The following is a 17205-nucleotide window of genomic DNA, read 5'->3' on the forward strand; positions in this document are numbered from 1 at the left end:
CATTTTCTCCACCCCCCCCCCCCCCCCACCCCCGCCAACTAGTATCACCCAACTACCTTGATATACCCTAAATACTCCATCATTTACCTGCTCTGCTTGCCAAACTGCACTCTAGTATACTAGCCTGGCACCCTTCCCCCAGCACATTAACCCCTACCCACATGGTACCCTACTGGCCTGGAACCCTTCTCACTTGCCATGCTGCCCTCCCAGCACTAGCCTCTCTCCTACTTTATGTATTTACCAATTCATAGCAGCTGTCAAAGTGAGTATCTGTGATACTGGATCTTTAACTTACAGGACACACCAACTGACTGCTTTGAGAAAAATGAGGGCAGGGTTTACCTTCCCCTGACTATTCTACACGATGAAGGGACTGTCAGAATGTGCAAGTGCAGCTCTGAATTTGGAAGGATCTTCTGCCAGAAACATGCAACCCTTCGATGGGTCAAAAGGAAAGAACAGAGTGACAACATTTTCAAGTTAGCCTCTCCTCAGAAAATATAGTGCAATGTTTCTACCGTCAATAAGTTTAGATGGGCACAGCTTTTGATCGACATGATCTCATCAGTGCTCAATATGTCTTTTTTTTAATATACAGGATTTAGTTCCAAATTGAACAGGTAGCTATCACCTCAACTTAATGTTCTGTTCAAAGGATGGCACTTACAACAGTTCATCACTCCCTCAGTGCTATACATTAGCATCAGCTGAAATTACAAATTTGATTGGGTTCATGCAACTGATATGAACCAAGCTAAACAAGAGAATAGGAAGCAAAGCTCTTATCTCTTCTCTTAATAAAGGACTATCCACAAATATATTGACATTACTCAATCATTTTTTTCACAGCTGCAAGTGTCTACCTGTCTATTGATCTATCCAGCGACTGACAACTTCCAGATAACGATGCCTCAGCACTGCTGAACGGATCCAAAACCTGTAGTTAAGAAGAATAGCAAACTTTGAAAAAAGCCAACTTTGTGAAACTGCAGTCAGAACAACTACAGAGTCCAAACAAAAGTCTGATTTCATACTATAACGTATGGGAATAAATGTAGAATCTAATATCAACAGAAAATGGCTGTACCTTTTAACCTTGGAAAAAATCCAGTGAAATAAAAGGATGCAGCTGTGCATATCTATACATTCCTTTCCAATAGATTAAGACCAGTGCCAATGCAATAGTAATATTCTTACCTTGCTTGAGTTACAGTTTCCCCACGGTGATTCTGCAAACAGTGGAGCTATAGCAACAAAACCCAGCAAACAAATGGTCTTCACTCGTGAGTAAGCCACTGCTTATTTCGTCATGTCTCCTTAAAGGGGCACACACACACAAGCTACAGAGGTGCAGTGGATACTATCCCCGCTTCTCAATCAAGAGTTCTGAGTTTAAATTCTACCCCAGGACCTGATGGTCAAGGAAAGTTCATAACCCAGCCAGATAGGTAGATTATTCTGTCCAACACATGCCAATGGCAGACAATAAGAATGGAAGAGATTCCTGGACAGCTGTGTGATAAATAAAGGTTGGAGCCTCTACCAATACAATCTGTAGCTCCAGACATCATGTAAGCAAAAATGCAGGAAGCTACTGCTTCAACCCACCTGAGTAATCTTTAAAAAAAAACAATACCCCATACTAGCTTGGAAACTTTTCTAAACACCTGAAATGATAACTTTTGCGCAGAGCAATCTCTGCCTTCCTCTTTGTTAGTGAAGTGTAAATAAAGTTCCATTCCTTAAATGATTGCCAGACTTTCAACATGTGCTACTCTTACTCAGAAAGAAGAGGACAAGGATCGGCAGGAATTTGATGGATTGCTCCATGTGTACATCATATTCAGGTACAGTATAAGCAAATGCGCAGTAGTTAAATAATATATTTATATTATTTGGCACTTGAGGTAAAATAGATGTGTGGTTTCAGTTCTGTACTTTTTAAAATAGGTCAGAAAGTCATTTGGAACAGTGAACTCAAGGCATTATTTCCAAGAAAGCACATGACATCACTTGAATACCAAACGGGATACCTCTGATGTAAATTAAATACGTCAATATTAGCATATGAGGGAATAGGGTACTACAGGAAGGGGATTGTCAACAATCACCACCGCCTTGGCTTCAAATAGGGATTACTATGTTGGAGATGACTAGATGATAGGCTTCGGCTCGGAACAATCAGAGAGATGAATAAATGAATAAAAGGGTTGAGTTGGAACATGGGAGAGTCCAAGCTGATGGGATTGACATGGACTACAATGAAGAAAAGAACTTGAAGGTTGAAAGTTGGGGGTGGGGAATGCACCTACAATAAAAGGTGGAGCCTGCATTTCTGTCTTGAATCAAGACCTTGGGGAGTCCCACCCAATGAGAGATGTTGGCCAACAAGAAGGAATAGCTTAGAAGCCCCACATAGAAGGCCATGGTTGCTGATAGAAGACCATATCCTGGAATCCTAGGAGTCACACTCCCACACTGCCCAAAGGGACAAGCTGCTGAGAGGTCATCAGCTTTTGGGAATGCTTCATGCTAATAGGTCCACTTGAAGACAGCGGGAGGGGGGTGGCAGGGTGGGTGCAGGGGAATGTGTGGGAGAGTTGATAGATTAACTTATTTACTAATGTCACATGTACTAAGAAACAGTGGAAAGTGTTGTTTTGTGTGCTATACAGGCAGATTGCACCACAGTAGCAGAACAGAATAGTGTTACAACCACAGAGAAGATGCGGAGAGTGATCAGAATTAATACTTGAGAAGTCAATTCAAAAGTCTGATAACAGTGAGGAAGAAACTGTTCTTGAATATCCTGGTAAGGATATTCAAACTTTTATATCTTGTGCCGACCGAAGAAAATGGAAGTGAATATAACCAGGGTAAACCAGGGTAGCAGGGGATTTTGATGATATTGGTCGCTTTCCCAAGGCAGCAGGAAGTATAGGTAGAGTCAATGTATGGAAGGTTGGCTTGCGTGATGGACTGGGCTGTGCTCTTCACTCTCTTTCTTGCAGTCTTGGGAAGAACAATTTCCATACCATGCTATGATGCATCCAGATAGGATGCTTTCTATGGTGCATCTATAAAAATTGCTAAGAGTCCTTGTGGACATGCTGAATTTCATTAGCCTGGTGAGAAAGTAGAGACATTGTTGTGCTTTCTTGACCGTCATTTCAACGTGGGTGGATCAGACATATTGTTGATCATCATTCCCAGGAACTTGATACTCTTGACCAACTTCACTTCAGCATCATTGATGCAGACAGGGGTGTGCCCTCCGCCCCATTTCTTGAAGCTAATGATCTGCTCCTTCATTTTGCTGAGGTTGATGGAGAGGCATGATGGGTGGAGGGCTATAAGTGGCACTTAACTGGTAACTCAAGGGCCTCAGGATGGACACCATGGGCCTTCCAGCAAAAATATAATTCTGGTAGAGGTGGAAAGGTGGTGGAATTTGACCATGGCACCTCCCCTACTAATTAGGTGCCCTTTTCAAACCAAGCCTGCCACCTCACAGGGGCTGCATCTCTAGATTTCAGGGCCACCCTTGCCATGATTTTCCATTCAATGGAAAGAAACAATGGATAATTGCCTAAATTTGTGCAGCCAAAACATCCAACTATAAACACAATTTCATTAAACTGGCACAATATTGTGAGTGAACAAGTGTAAAAGAAGCTGGATTCAGATCAGATTAGAAAATCTTCATAAACTGTTTACATTTCATCTGATTTTCCCTGCATTACACCACCACAAATTATGCATCACCTTCCATTTTAATGGGTGAATATTGATACTAAGTACATTTTTTTTCCAAACCAGGAAGGATAGGTCTGTTGAAAATGAGGTACTGCATCAGAACATCAATTTACCATGAAACTAAAGAACAATTCATCCCCATGGAGCAGGGATAAGGTTTGTTTTACAGCTGTATGTAAAACAGGCAATATGGAATCAACAACTTTTTATACATTTGTTCCCAATTGTGTTTAATAGAAACTAATATCAGCAGAAATGTATTAAAATCAGAGATGAGTTCGTCTTAGGAATTGCCTGTTTTATACCATCAGCCAATGCCAACAATTCCCAACATGATTTTCATCAAAATCCCTTCCTCAGAGTCTTAAACTATTAACTCATGCATTTACCACTTTAAGACAAGAGAATATTGAGGTTTTTTTTCCCTATTGCACCTAGAAATGTACTTTCACCAGGCATGATCAAGTATCTCCAACATCCTTATGTAACACCGAGCAATTCAGGAGGTGAAATGACCCTTACACTTTGTTCCAATGACTCTGGGATGAATTCTCCCTCGCTGTGGATACTGGCATAAGATCCTTGCCGTACGAACTGCTGCTGTCCATCAGGAACACTGCCGGGTGGAGGTGAGCTACGTCCCGTGTGTAGGGAACCTGTAGCAAGTAGAACGAATTAGAATACAAAAGGGAGCTTACTTGACTTGAGGAAAACTTTTGCAAGAAACAAAAAAAAAATTTAGTTTCGAGATTTCCTTAGCAACACACATGCTCTTTAAATGGCTTATGTTAGAGATCTTAAGTTGGTTTGATGCGCAATGCACATTCACCAGACTGGCCCAGGTGAAACAGGCACTAGTCATCTCTCAAATAGAAGAGTAACTCAGACAATGGTGACTTTACCTCACTTTAAGGGAGGCTGAAAGGACTAAATTATGTGGAAAGACCTGGCTATAGTCCATTAAGTATAAAAAGAAGGGTAAACGAATAGAAGTGTTTCAACTAATAAAAATTTTCAATAGGGTCAATAAAAAAATCTATTTCTTTAGTATGGAAACCAGGACAAAGTTGCAAAATCTTAAATCGGGGCAGGCTAAGTCAGCAATGAAATCACAAAGCTTTAAACAAAGGGTATTGGATATTTGTCACACTCTAAAAGACTATGGGTGCTAGGATAATTGAAATCTTCAAGAGCAAGACCAACAGATTTTGGCTATCAACAGGTATCAAGGGTTTGAGATGTAGATAGTTGAATGGCGCTGAGGTGCCTTGATCTAAACAAACAGAGAAAGTGTGATAGGGAATGCGGGTCTGGAGGAAGAACATCTCATCTTTCGCCTTGGGACCCTCCATCCACACAGGATCAATGTTGATTTCACCAGTTTCCTCATTTCCCCTCCCCTCACCTTAACCCTCCAACTCAGCACTGTCCTACATGTCCATATTCCTTCCCACCTATCCACTCCACCCTCTAAATCGACCTATCACCATCATTTCCCCCCCCCCCAACCTTCATCTACCTATCACATTCCTAGCTACCTTCCCCCCAGCCCCACCCCCCTTCCATTTATTCCTCAGCCCCCTTGGCCCGCCCCTAATTCCTGATGAAGAGCTTATGCTCGAAACGCCAACTCTCTTGCTTCTTGGATGCTCTCTCACCGGCTGTGCTTTTCCAGCACCACACTTTTGTAGTCTGTTCTAATGCACCAAAGTGAAAGTGAGAGGAGGCAGGCTCAGATTAAGATCACGGATGCTATCTCTCATATCATAAATACTGTTGCTTCAGCTTAGCAGGAAGGGTCACCGATACAAGAATCATTTAAAAAGCTGGAACAGGTAAAGGTAAGACTGATATTCACATTTTCTTACCCTCAATTTATTTAAACATTTATTTTCTGGTGAGGATATTACTGACAGAGCTGTCACTGATTGGCCGTTTCTAGTTGCCCTTGCTCCTCTTTAAGACCTCTTCGAAAACCTACATTAAACCCACATTAAACCTATCCTCCCTCTTTTTGCTGGGAATCTGCTTTAACTGTCCATTACTACTTTTCTAAGTGCCCAGAATTATTCAGTAATTTTAATGGACTTGTATTTTAAATATGCATTTTAAACAAATAATCCACAAATAGAAACCTTGATTCTTTTCCTGTGAATGTAACACTTCCTCATATGAGAATGCTGAAGTCTTGAGAATCCTAAGAAATAATCTTCGCTTATCAGTAACAAGGCTTTCTGCTTGACTCCAGCCTGATTAACCATTAAGGGAAATCTAGAAGCACATGACTTACTTCAGTCCTCCCCACCCAGACATCTCGGAAGTACAAAGAGGTGGTACTACTCTATTGGAGATTCCGTCTGTCTGATGAAACATTAAACAAGTGTAATATTTGTCCTCTCAGGTGCAACTAAAAGATATGCTTCACTATTTCGAAGCAAAGCATGGGAATTATCCCTAGTATCCTGGTTATAATATTTATCATTTGACAAACACTTTAAAACTAAATGCCTTGGGCATTTATCACATTGCTGTTTTTGGAACCTTGCTGTGTAACCCTGCAACAGTGATTTCACTTCAAAAGCATTCTGAAGCTTTGAAATATCCTGATGTTGTGAGAATGGTTTATATTTTCTTTCAAAGCAGACAATTTTACTGCTCAGAAACAGCACATAATATTCAGAACAGTTCATTTAAATGGTACTTTTTCTTATCCAAAAATAGAACTATTAAAGTGATCTTTTGTTAAGAGTTAAACCATGCTCTCAGCAGTCATAAAAGTCAATGGCATTGCAATGTCAAGCCTGCGATCAGACTGACAAGGGTACACAGATTTCTGTGGGAACTGGTACAGGAAGTTAGCCGAAGCTGTTAGTGTTGCAGGAAGCGCATGATTAACAATAACGAACTCAAGTCAGTCTTCTGATAACACAAATGAGTCGTTGGCCTCAGACTCATTTGGAGGCTAAATCTGTTCATTTAAAATTGGATCTAGCACAGTCTAAGCTACAAACAGCAGCAATAAAATTCACATCCCTAGTAGTGACTTTGTTGGTAAATATACTGGGCCCCAAGTGTACTTGTTCTGGTGGATTCTAGAGGAACCACTTGAAAGTTTACAAAATCTTTAACAGTTTTGTTTGGTGCCTCAGGCTCCCTCCCCATACAGCATTACTGCTACAAAAAGGTTAGAGCCAAAGCTGAAGACTTGTCATAATGGGCATTCCTGCTTCCTCAGCTTTAGTGAGGTTGACCAAGTTTGAACATCAAGTGAGTGCACCAGCTTCCTGGAAAATGCAAGTAAGCCCTATCGGGAGAGACAGATGGAGGGTCAAGACAAGGCATTGATTGATGAAAATTTATTTTTGTAATTGTACCCCCACCTAACATAGGCTTCACTTCGACAGTTTTTTTCAGATGGGGAGATGGGAATGAGGAGACAGAGAAACCAGTATTCACAAAGGACCTATGTACTGCCAAAAGCCAGTTTTCACTAAGTGCCCTTAATGAAGTTCTTTTAACTTCAACAGTCAAATTCCAGACATTTTTAATAACATGAATATCTGCAAAAGTCTGCATTCTTCTAGTCCCTTTGAGGTCATAAATATCCAAAAGCACTTTATAAATTGGGAATGGGCATCAAGTAGGTACAAGGTCAGAGGATGGCATAGAAAGTCTGGCTGAGTAGATTTGTTTTAGAATCATAGAATTATTTTGAGCGGATTTTTGCAAGTGGCAAGAGGTGTGATGAGGAAATGAGTTTCAGAGTCCAGAGTCTCGATAACCAATGAGAAAGGTATGCTGAGGTAGAAAAATGCACAGAATACCAAAACTATGGGTTCTGAGTTTGACAAGATTTCAGAAATAGTGTGCAGTAAGGCCAGAAAGTGAGTTAAAACTACAGCAGTCAGGGTTATCTTGTTAATAATGGGTTGGCAAGGTCAGATTTATTTGGATACAGGAAAAATGTTAGGAAACAGGCATCAAAAGTTTGGATGAGAATGAAAAATACAATTTACATTCATGAAAAATGGACTGAAAATTGTAACTATGCCCAAACCAGTATACTGTGCGATACAACACAGAATGCGGTTTGAATCTCTTTCTATTGAATTTGTAATATTATGTCATTTCAATCAGGTAAGGAAAAGGGAGGAAATCCATGATTGAGAAACTACTATAATAGCAACAGCTTGAAGTTTTAGGACACCCGTCCCCAAAGATGTTTAATTATTTCCGTATGAAATTTCAAAATGGATTTGCAAGTATGCCGAGGAGAAGGTTGAGGATCTGTACTCAAGTTAAAGTGAAAAATTGGATTAAGACTTACGAGTAGGGGTCAAGCTCTTGAAAGCTTTGACTCCTCATTGGAGTAAGGTTCCATGGTGATTTAATTCATTCCTGCACATGGCTGTTATTGATATGGAGGTAGACTGATTCACCACTTGGGAGTGAGGGGCAAGTTAAGCTCATCCCAATCTCATCTATGAAGGACAACTTGATTTTCCACACCTTGACCCAAGACTACTGTGATGTATTGTATCAACTTCTACCACTGTCACTTTGACTGGGATCAGGTAATCTAGAACAGATTACATGCTATGTCAAAATACTGCAGATGCTGGAGATTAGAAACAAAAATAGGAAGTGCTGGAGAAACTCAGAGGGCTTAGCAGCATCTATGAAGAGAGTAACAGAGTTGATATTTCAAGTCAATATTGGACTACGTATCTCTCTCCAGAGGATGCTGGGTTTCACCAACTTTTACTGTTTTATTTCAGAGAGTACTTACACAACAATATTGTACCAACTGCCTCACCTGTTGAGAGCTTCCGATGACGCTCAGTCCCGTTATACAATGATCCCAACAAGTCTCCCATAGATTTTGCCATTCTAATTTCAGGCAGCTTCTCTGTGGTTTTACAGTTCACCTGTCAGAATTACATAGAAATAAAATAAATACTACATTGTCTCTGGTTTATCAACTTTGCTGCTAAAACAAAGTGCCGATGACAGAAATCAAAGCAGACAGGAAATGCTAAGTAAGCCTATCAACATCTGAAAGACAGTTGACATTTTGGGTGAGGGCCCTTGCGATCTAATGAAGGATCTATTTCTGATCTTTTTTTTATTCAGATGATAACAGACACTCTGCCTAATTCAACACTTTCTGTTTTTGTTGTTAAGTGCACGGACTTGGTGCTATTGCACATTGCTGTTGCAAAACTCATTTGCAGATTTCAGCAGCTGTTTCAACAGTTAAGTATTTGTGCTCAGAGGCACAGAGTCTGCAATATTACTTGTCTTTTTGCTAGCTTATTTACAAAAGAAAGCACACTTGAGTGACGAGTCATAAACTGATACAATTATTGAACCTGAAAGATATGTTCGGGAATAGTGATTGAGTGGAAATACTTTGCCTGATGGTGAAACAGAGATGGATTATCCAGGAGAATATATTAATGAAGAAGTCTAGAAGTTGATGGAGTGGGCAGACAGGCGGCAGATGAAGTTCAAAACAGAGAATGTGAAAAGATGTATTTTGGTTGCCAGAACATGGACCAGACAATATAACGTAACGGGAACAATTTTTAAGGGTTGAAGAAGCAGAGAGAACTAGATGTATATGTGCAGATGTCATTGTAGTTGGGAGAACACGTGGAAAGCATAGATTATTGGGCTGTTGGGCTCTAATAAAAGGAGTCCAGAGAGTAAGAGTAAGGAAGTGGTGCTAAACTTCTACAGGGCACTTGTTAGACCTCAGTTGCATTTTTGTGCCCAGTTCTGGGTGCCATACTATAGGAAGGAAATGAAAACATTGGACAGAGTGTTTAACTAATTTATTGGAGTTCAGCTTATCCATCATCAAAAAGGACCAAGTCAGAAGTGTGATGGAACACTTGTTTGGGTGCAGCTCCAACAACACTTGAGAATCTTGACACCATTCAGGACAAAGCAGTCTGTTTGATTGGCACCACATTCACAAGCATCCATTTCCTACACCACTAAAGCCCAGTAGCAGTAGTATATATAATCTATAACATGCACTGTGGAAATTTGCCCGTGACCCTTAGATTACACCTTCCAAATCCGAGACCACTTCTACCTAGAAAGACAAGTGCAGCTGATAAATGCGAACACCTGCAAATTTCCATCCAAGGCACTAACCATCCTCACTTGGAAACATATCACCGTTCCTTCACTGTCGCCGAGTCAAAATCCTGGAATTTCCTGCCTAATGGCATTGTGGATCGACCTACAATATGTGGACTGCAGCAGTTCAAGAAGGCAGCTCACCATCACCTTCTGAAGGGCAGCTAGAGAAGGGCAATAAATGCTGACCAGCCAATGACTTCCACCTTCCAAGACAGAATTATAACAAAAAGTAACTTGTGTTGTAGATAAAAGGGGAAAATGTGTGAATGTATTGTTTTAAGATTTTTGAAAGCATTTGATAAGACGCCACATCAAAGGTTATTGTAGAAAATAAAAGCTCATGGGATAGGGCATAACATATTGGCATGGATAGAAGATTGGCTGGCTAACAGGAATTAGAAAGCAGGAATAGGCTAGCAGGAAGTTACGAGTAGGGCCCCACAGAGATCAGTGCTGAGGCCTCAACTCTTTACAATTTATGTAAGTGATTTTGATGAAGAGATCAAAGATATGGTACCAAATTTGCTGGTGACACAAAGGTAGGTAGGAAAATTAATTGTGAAAGGACATCAGAAGCCTATGAAATGACATAAATAGGTAAAGTGAGTTAGCAAAGATCTGGAAAATGGAGTACAATGTTGGAAAGTGTGATATTATCCATTTTGGCAGAAAGAATAAAAAAAAGCACATTATCTAAACAGTGAGAGGTTGCAGAACTCTTGAGATGTGTCAAGAACTTGGTGTACTACTGCATGACTCACAGAAGGTTAGTATGCAGGTACAAAGGTAATCAGGAAAGCTAACAGATGGTTTGGTTTATTGTGAGGGTAATTCAATGTAAGAATAGTGAGGTTAATATTCAGTTACACAAGGCACTGGGGAGAACACACCTAAAGTATCATGTACAGAACTGATCACTGTACTTACAGAAGGATGTTAATGCATTGGAAGCAGTTCAAAGGTCTATTAGACTAACACCCAGAATGAATGGATTGCCTTCTGAGGAAAGACTAGATAAGCTAGGCCTGTATCTTCTGGAGTTTAGAAGAGTCAGAGGTGATGAAATTGAAAGATACAAGAGCTTGAGGGACTTGGCTGGGTGGATGTTGAAAGGATTTTTCATCTTGTGGGCGAATCTATAATCAGGAATCTATAACTAACACTAGACAGTCATTATGGCAGTCAAGGACAGGTCATGTCTAGCCCATGTGATTCAGTTCTTTGACAAGGTAAACAAGCAGTGGATGAGGGTAGTGCTGTGGATGTTGGATCTCGAGAGAGGTCTGAAGTGGACGAAAAAGAGCTGTTTCTGGTAATAAAAGAACAAGTGTGAGAGGGCACAGATTAAAAGTAATTTACAGAAGTAGCAAATCTAATACATGAAAAACCTTTTCACACACATGGTTTGCATCTGGAGTGCACAGTCTGTAGGTATGGTGGAGGTTGGTTCAACAGAGGAATTTGAGAGAGACATTGGACCATTATTGAATACGGATAATGGGCAAAAATACAAGGATATAGCAGGAGAATGATAATGTCTCCAGTGCTTATTTGTGTAGACTGTGCCCCCAACACAACCACTTCTGTGAATAGTAAGATGTTAGGATTGTAATGGCAAGATGGTACGGTTGATCAACTTTCAGTTCCACCTGCCTGACTCACATGAAGAACGATGTTAGGTTTGATCAGCTAAACTTATCTAATAGCTTTGACTTAAGAAAAGTATAGTTAAAGGTGTCTATTATACAAGCTAACTCACATGGCTGTTCTTTCGAGGCATAACCAAAATCCTCAGACTCTTCATATTAGAATTGAGATCCAAGTGCTCAACTGCTTTGTCCAATTCATTTTGGCATCGTAGTGGAGTGCGAAGCTGTATGGCAGTTTATAAATACAATGTTCATAGATTAGTACATAACTAAGAATTATTCAGTCTTGACTTTTTCTACACTGTTTCTTCTGAGTCATTTTAAACAAACCTAAACTCCACAAGCATTTCATTAACTGAATCCTGAGCATTCCTAATTAAAAAAGGCACAAGCTTTTTGTCATGCATTCATCAGGACTGACACACAAGAAAACAAATGTAAAAAGGGATCCTATTATGTACAAAGTCACTTTTCTTCCCCCACAAAACACCTTATTATTCCTCCGATTGGCTCACTCCTTCCAAATGTATTGCCATGAAATCTTCATTTTTAGTCTGAGGAGGTGATGACCAAATGGTGTTCCCAACACCAAGTTATCTAATTATGAGTTTTCAAACTCTTTCACACTGGGGCAGTCCACAAAGCTGAGCCTGTCACACCAACATTATTATGGCAAATCTGAAGGGCTCCTCCACTCAAAATCCTAAAGGCACAGAATCATATAGCACCAACGGTGGCACACCCTACCTAAGGTATCTGCCCTTGACCTCCGCATCTTTTCATTCCCTCCTTCACTTTTATTTCTCCGTGATTCGTGCTTCTCACTCATTTTGCATTTCTTTTTCTCTCTTAACTCTGCCAGCATTCTCTTTTTTTCCTGCCATCCCATTAACACCAGAACTAGCATACAGGGAAATTGCATAGCCACGTGGGAAATACATGAGAGCAAACAGGACACTCAATCAGCCAGTGAGCCAAGACTTTAAGAACCAAAGAATGAAGTAAATATTTACAAACTGGCTGTTTCTAATGCTGGTTCGGAAATTCCTGACCATCCAATGGTTGCACAGTGACTGCTCCTACACTGTGCTTGTTGTGCAAAACAAATCTAATAACTAACAAATTAATGAAGTCGAAAAATGTACCTCATTATTAATGAAGTGTAGCTCCATTTGCTGTCCAAAGGCATCGTTGACTTTTTGTAGCATATCTTTCAATTTCACTGGTCTAGAAAACTGCATGATCCTTTAAAAAATAAATTCCCAGATTATTTAAGTATTTACAATTCCATCTAATCCCTTAAAGATGAAGCAAGGGTCTCATAGCACCTTGAGAAAATGTAAAATAGCTTTCACATCTATCAATGTTCTTTTCCTTCCCTTACTGGTATCTCAAACTGATGCCCATACTTTTGGTCTTGGTCAAGTGGTCACCATCATGTGAACCAATACAATGAGTGTTCACAAACTTTTTAAAGATCTTTTCCTACAGGTAGGAATTTTCCATTTCTGAATTGCAGACTATACACATTCCACAGTCAGAGTATTATTGTAGCATTTGTGCAGATCGCTACAGAGCCTAAGAGAGAGGGTGTAGGTAAGGCCAATTCAACTTTGAATCTAGTAGGTGCATATTCAGGCAATATATGCATTAGCATTAGAGGAAACATTCTTTTATAATTGATTTCTTGCATAACTTTGTTCATTGATTAACTTCTACAAGTTTCCATTGAAAATGCCAAACCAATAAATACATGCATACACGGTTCTGGTCAAAGACATATTAAATAAACTAAAAATATAACTTGCCTTTTTTCTCCTTCATGCTCAAACTTGATCCTTACCTCATTCTACAAAAACAGAGAAATGACTATCAGAACCACAACAGCACAAACAAAATACCTTTGTCAAGGTTGCAAATGTGTTGGGAGACATCAGATTTAACAACTCAGCATTTGGAAAATGATGGCAGGAACAGAAGAGTCAGCATGGATTTATAAAAGGGAAATCATGCTTGCCAAATCTATCAGAATTCTTAGAGGATGTAACTCATAGAATTGATATGGGGAAAATCAGTGGATGTGGTTTACTTAGAAGGCGTTCAGAGCTTTCAGGAAACTTTTACAAAGTCTCACATCAGAGAATAATGTATAAAATTAAAACATATGGGACTGGGATAGAGTATTGAAATGGATCAAAATTTGGTTGGCACACATTAGAGAAAAAGTAGGCATAAAAGGGTAAATCTTCCAGGAGAAAGTGAGGACTGCAGATGGAGATCAGAGAAGAAAATGTGTTGCTGGAAAAGCGCAGCAGGTCAGGCAGCATCCAAGGAACAGGAGAATCGGCGTTTCGGGCATCAGCCCTTCTTCAGGAATCGAGCTTCTTCAAGGAAGGCATCCTTGTAAGAGGATTCGCAGTAGGATAAAAGGGTAAATGTTTGAATGGCAGGCAATGACTATAAGGATCAGTACTAGGGAAGACCCTAGCTGTCCACAATGTATATTAATAATTTACATGAGGGAACTAAGTGTAATATCTCAAAGTTTACAGACAACGAAACTGCTGGGAAGGTTAACTGTGAGGATGCAGAGATGCTTCAATGAGTTGGACAAGATGAGTGAGTGAGCAAATGCACGGAAGAAGCAGTATAATGTAGATAAATGTGAGGTTATCCAATTGAAAGCAAAATCAGAATGCAGAGTTATTATCTGAATTGCTATAAATTAAGAGTGGGGAATGTGCAACAAGAGTCAATGCTCGAAACATTAACTCTCCTGCTTGTCAGATGCAGCCTGACTGACTGTGCTTTTCCAGCACCACACTCTTCGACTTTGATCTCTTGCATCTGCAGTCCTCACTTTCTACAACGTGCAATAAGGCTTGAGTGTCCTCATACACCAATTGTTGAAGATAAACATGCAAGTGTAGCAGGTGCTAAAGAAGGCAATCTGTATATGTTGGCCTTCATGGCAAGTTGATTCAAGTATAGGAGCAGGATGTCTTGCTGTAATTATCAGGGTGTTGGGGAGATCACACATGTAACTTTGAGAGTAGTTTTGGTCACTTTATGAGGGGCAATGTTCTGGTATAGAGGGAGTGCAGTGAAGGGTGACAAGACTGATTCCTGGGATGGCAGGACCTGAGGAGAGATTCAATCAAGTAGTACTTTAACTGCTGGAGTTCAGAAAGAAAGAGGGGGAAATCTCTTAGAAAACTATAAAAATCTAACAGGGCTAGATAATTGATTGCAGGAAGGATGATCCTGATGATGGGGAAATCGAGAACCAGAGATCACAGTCTGAGAATATAGGCTAAACCATTTAGGACTGAGACAAGGAGAATTTTTTTCACCCAAACAGTGAAGTGCCAATGGAATTAGCTACCACAGAAAGCAAACAAGGCTATAACAATGAATGACTTTGAACAGGAGTTGAATATTGCATTTGAGTTAAAGGGATCAAAGGTCTTGAGGGGAAAGCAGGAATAGGTTAGTGAGTTGGGTGGTCAGCTATAATCATGCTGAATTGCAAGATAGGAAGTGCCAAATGGCCTACTCCTCCTTCTGTTTTCTATGTTGACAAAACAGCAACAACAACCAGGAGAGCATTCAGCTGGTTAAAGAGCTAGAGGAGGTCATTTAGATAAGGTAAAAGTGGTAAGTGGTGTTTTCAAAGCTCATGCTTAATTTAAAGCAAGGAACTCTGAGTAACAATACAACAGTTAAGTGTGGAAATAACAAAGCAAAGATTAGGGTTTCAACAGCAGAGGAGATGTGATAGGAGCAGAGGTGAACATTATGAAAGATGTTGAATCAGATTTTGTGACGGGAGGCCCAACAAGACCCCACCCATCATCGCTCTCCTCTGCCTGGTTCAATTTGTTCTCACATTAAAAAATTCCTTCTTTAACACCACTCGCTTCCTCAAAAATAAAATACATTGTGTTGGGCCTTGTGGGCCCTGGCTATGCCTATTTTTTTGTAGCATATTTGGTACATTCCTTATTCCTGTCACTCATTGGTCACCTCCATCACCTCTTTATCTGGCACATGTCTTCCCTTCTTTTCCTCAATGCGTCTGTTCCTACTTTAAGGAGTAGACTATCAAGCAATATTCAAGCAAAATACTCACACCTACTTCGACTACACTTTCTCACATCCTACTTCCTGTAAGCACTTTGACCTATTCTTACCATTTCTCCATTTCCATTGTACCTATTCTGGAGTGAATGTCTACACCAGCAATTTTGGTATGTCTTGCTTTATCTTTAACTATGGCTGACAGTTCTCCAGACAACTGACCATAACATTTCTTGTTCTCACTTCCATTCATTTCATGAGCCTGTTCACACTTTCCACCCACCTGTCTCTGTAACTGCCTGCAGCACTAGATCTGCTAAGATCTCTGTGTTCCTCCACATCTGATCTCTCATGTAGCCCCAAGCTCATTCACCCCATCAGCTGCTTTGCTTTCAGCCACCTAGCCACCACCTTCTGGAATTGCTTCTGTAAAATTTCTAACCCTCTCTGTCCTCCTTAAAATCTCTCTCTTCAACCAAGCTTTTGTCTACCATTTTTATAATTCCTTTGGCTTGGTTTCAGTTTCTGTCGGATTACACCTCTTGGGACATTTTACTGCAAAATGTGCTATCAAAATCCAAGTTTTTTTTCAGATATTCCTTGGAACAGAGAGTGTGAACATGTGACCTGATAGAGGGCTTCAAGATGTAATATCTATACAGTGTAAACCAAGAAAAGTATTTCCTCTTGCAAGAGGTTCAATAATTCAAAATCCTTGGCAATTGTGAGAAATCCTTTCCCTGATACAGTTGGCCAGAAACAGTAGTGGAAGCTGATAACATAACTACTTATTTAAATAGGAGTTAGACAGGTACCCAAGCAAAGTAAACTTAAGAGTTGTGGCCAAAAGATGAAACTAAGCATGACCGCTATTTCAAAGAGCTGGAACAGAAAGATGGGTGTTTGTGGGTGCAGACAAGGAAGTGAGCAGAAATGTTTCATCTTTGTGGTAAAGAATAATTTGCGTTCCTCTAACTTGTTGCTGGCTGTTTGGGGCCAGTGGAGTGATGCTTGGGGATGTATGAAAGAAGCACAAAACAATGAGGCAGATCTTCAGATCTACAATCAAAAGGAAGAATCAACGCTGACGTACGTACATCCATGTGCTGTGAACTAAAACAAAAAAATATATTGAAGAAGAAATTATTTTTTTTTCCAAAGGATCTATTTCTGGAGCTAAGGAAGGGCTTTGCTAGTTATTGAAAATAATAGCAAATACTAAATGACGTTTCCAAACGGAACACACCCTGGGTGAGAAGCTAGCCAGAGTCAACTGAAACAGATAACAAAGGAATGCTTTGATGTGCAAAACAGAACGACAAGTATGATACAAAGGAAAAGGGAGGAAAGAAGTATTTTGAACTCTTAAAAATTAAGAAGGATCTGAAAATCCAATTGAGAAACTCAAAGGCACTAGCATGGGATATAAACTTAATATGAGAAAATTGAATTGCAGAGAATTCACTGCCTATAAGCTTCCAGCTCTGCTAATAGTCAGAATGATTACGACATTCTTGACAAGACTCCAAAACAATCAAGATTAAAAGTACACTGTGGAATGCCT

General features: G+C 40.0%; 1 protein-coding gene across 2 annotated transcripts in view; it reads right to left on the minus strand.

Moving 5' to 3' along the window:
* The window catches only part of LOC140476974 (mitogen-activated protein kinase kinase kinase 3-like), a 111691-nt gene that overhangs the window by 49491 nt on the left and 44995 nt on the right, over window positions 1–17205 (minus strand). For both annotated transcript variants that reach the window (XM_072570022.1, XM_072570021.1), the window contains exons 4-9: window positions 13370–13410; window positions 12707–12806; window positions 11672–11785; window positions 8576–8687; window positions 4282–4415; window positions 867–940 (exon numbers count right to left, since the gene is read on the minus strand). In XM_072570022.1, the coding sequence (XP_072426123.1) occupies window positions 867–940; window positions 4282–4415; window positions 8576–8687; window positions 11672–11785; window positions 12707–12806; window positions 13370–13410 (575 nt within the window). The remainder of the gene's footprint in view (window positions 1–866; window positions 941–4281; window positions 4416–8575; window positions 8688–11671; window positions 11786–12706; window positions 12807–13369; window positions 13411–17205) is intronic.

This window comes from Chiloscyllium punctatum, chromosome 5, assembly GCF_047496795.1.
Source record: "Chiloscyllium punctatum isolate Juve2018m chromosome 5, sChiPun1.3, whole genome shotgun sequence".
Classification (NCBI taxonomy): domain Eukaryota; kingdom Metazoa; phylum Chordata; class Chondrichthyes; order Orectolobiformes; family Hemiscylliidae; genus Chiloscyllium; species Chiloscyllium punctatum.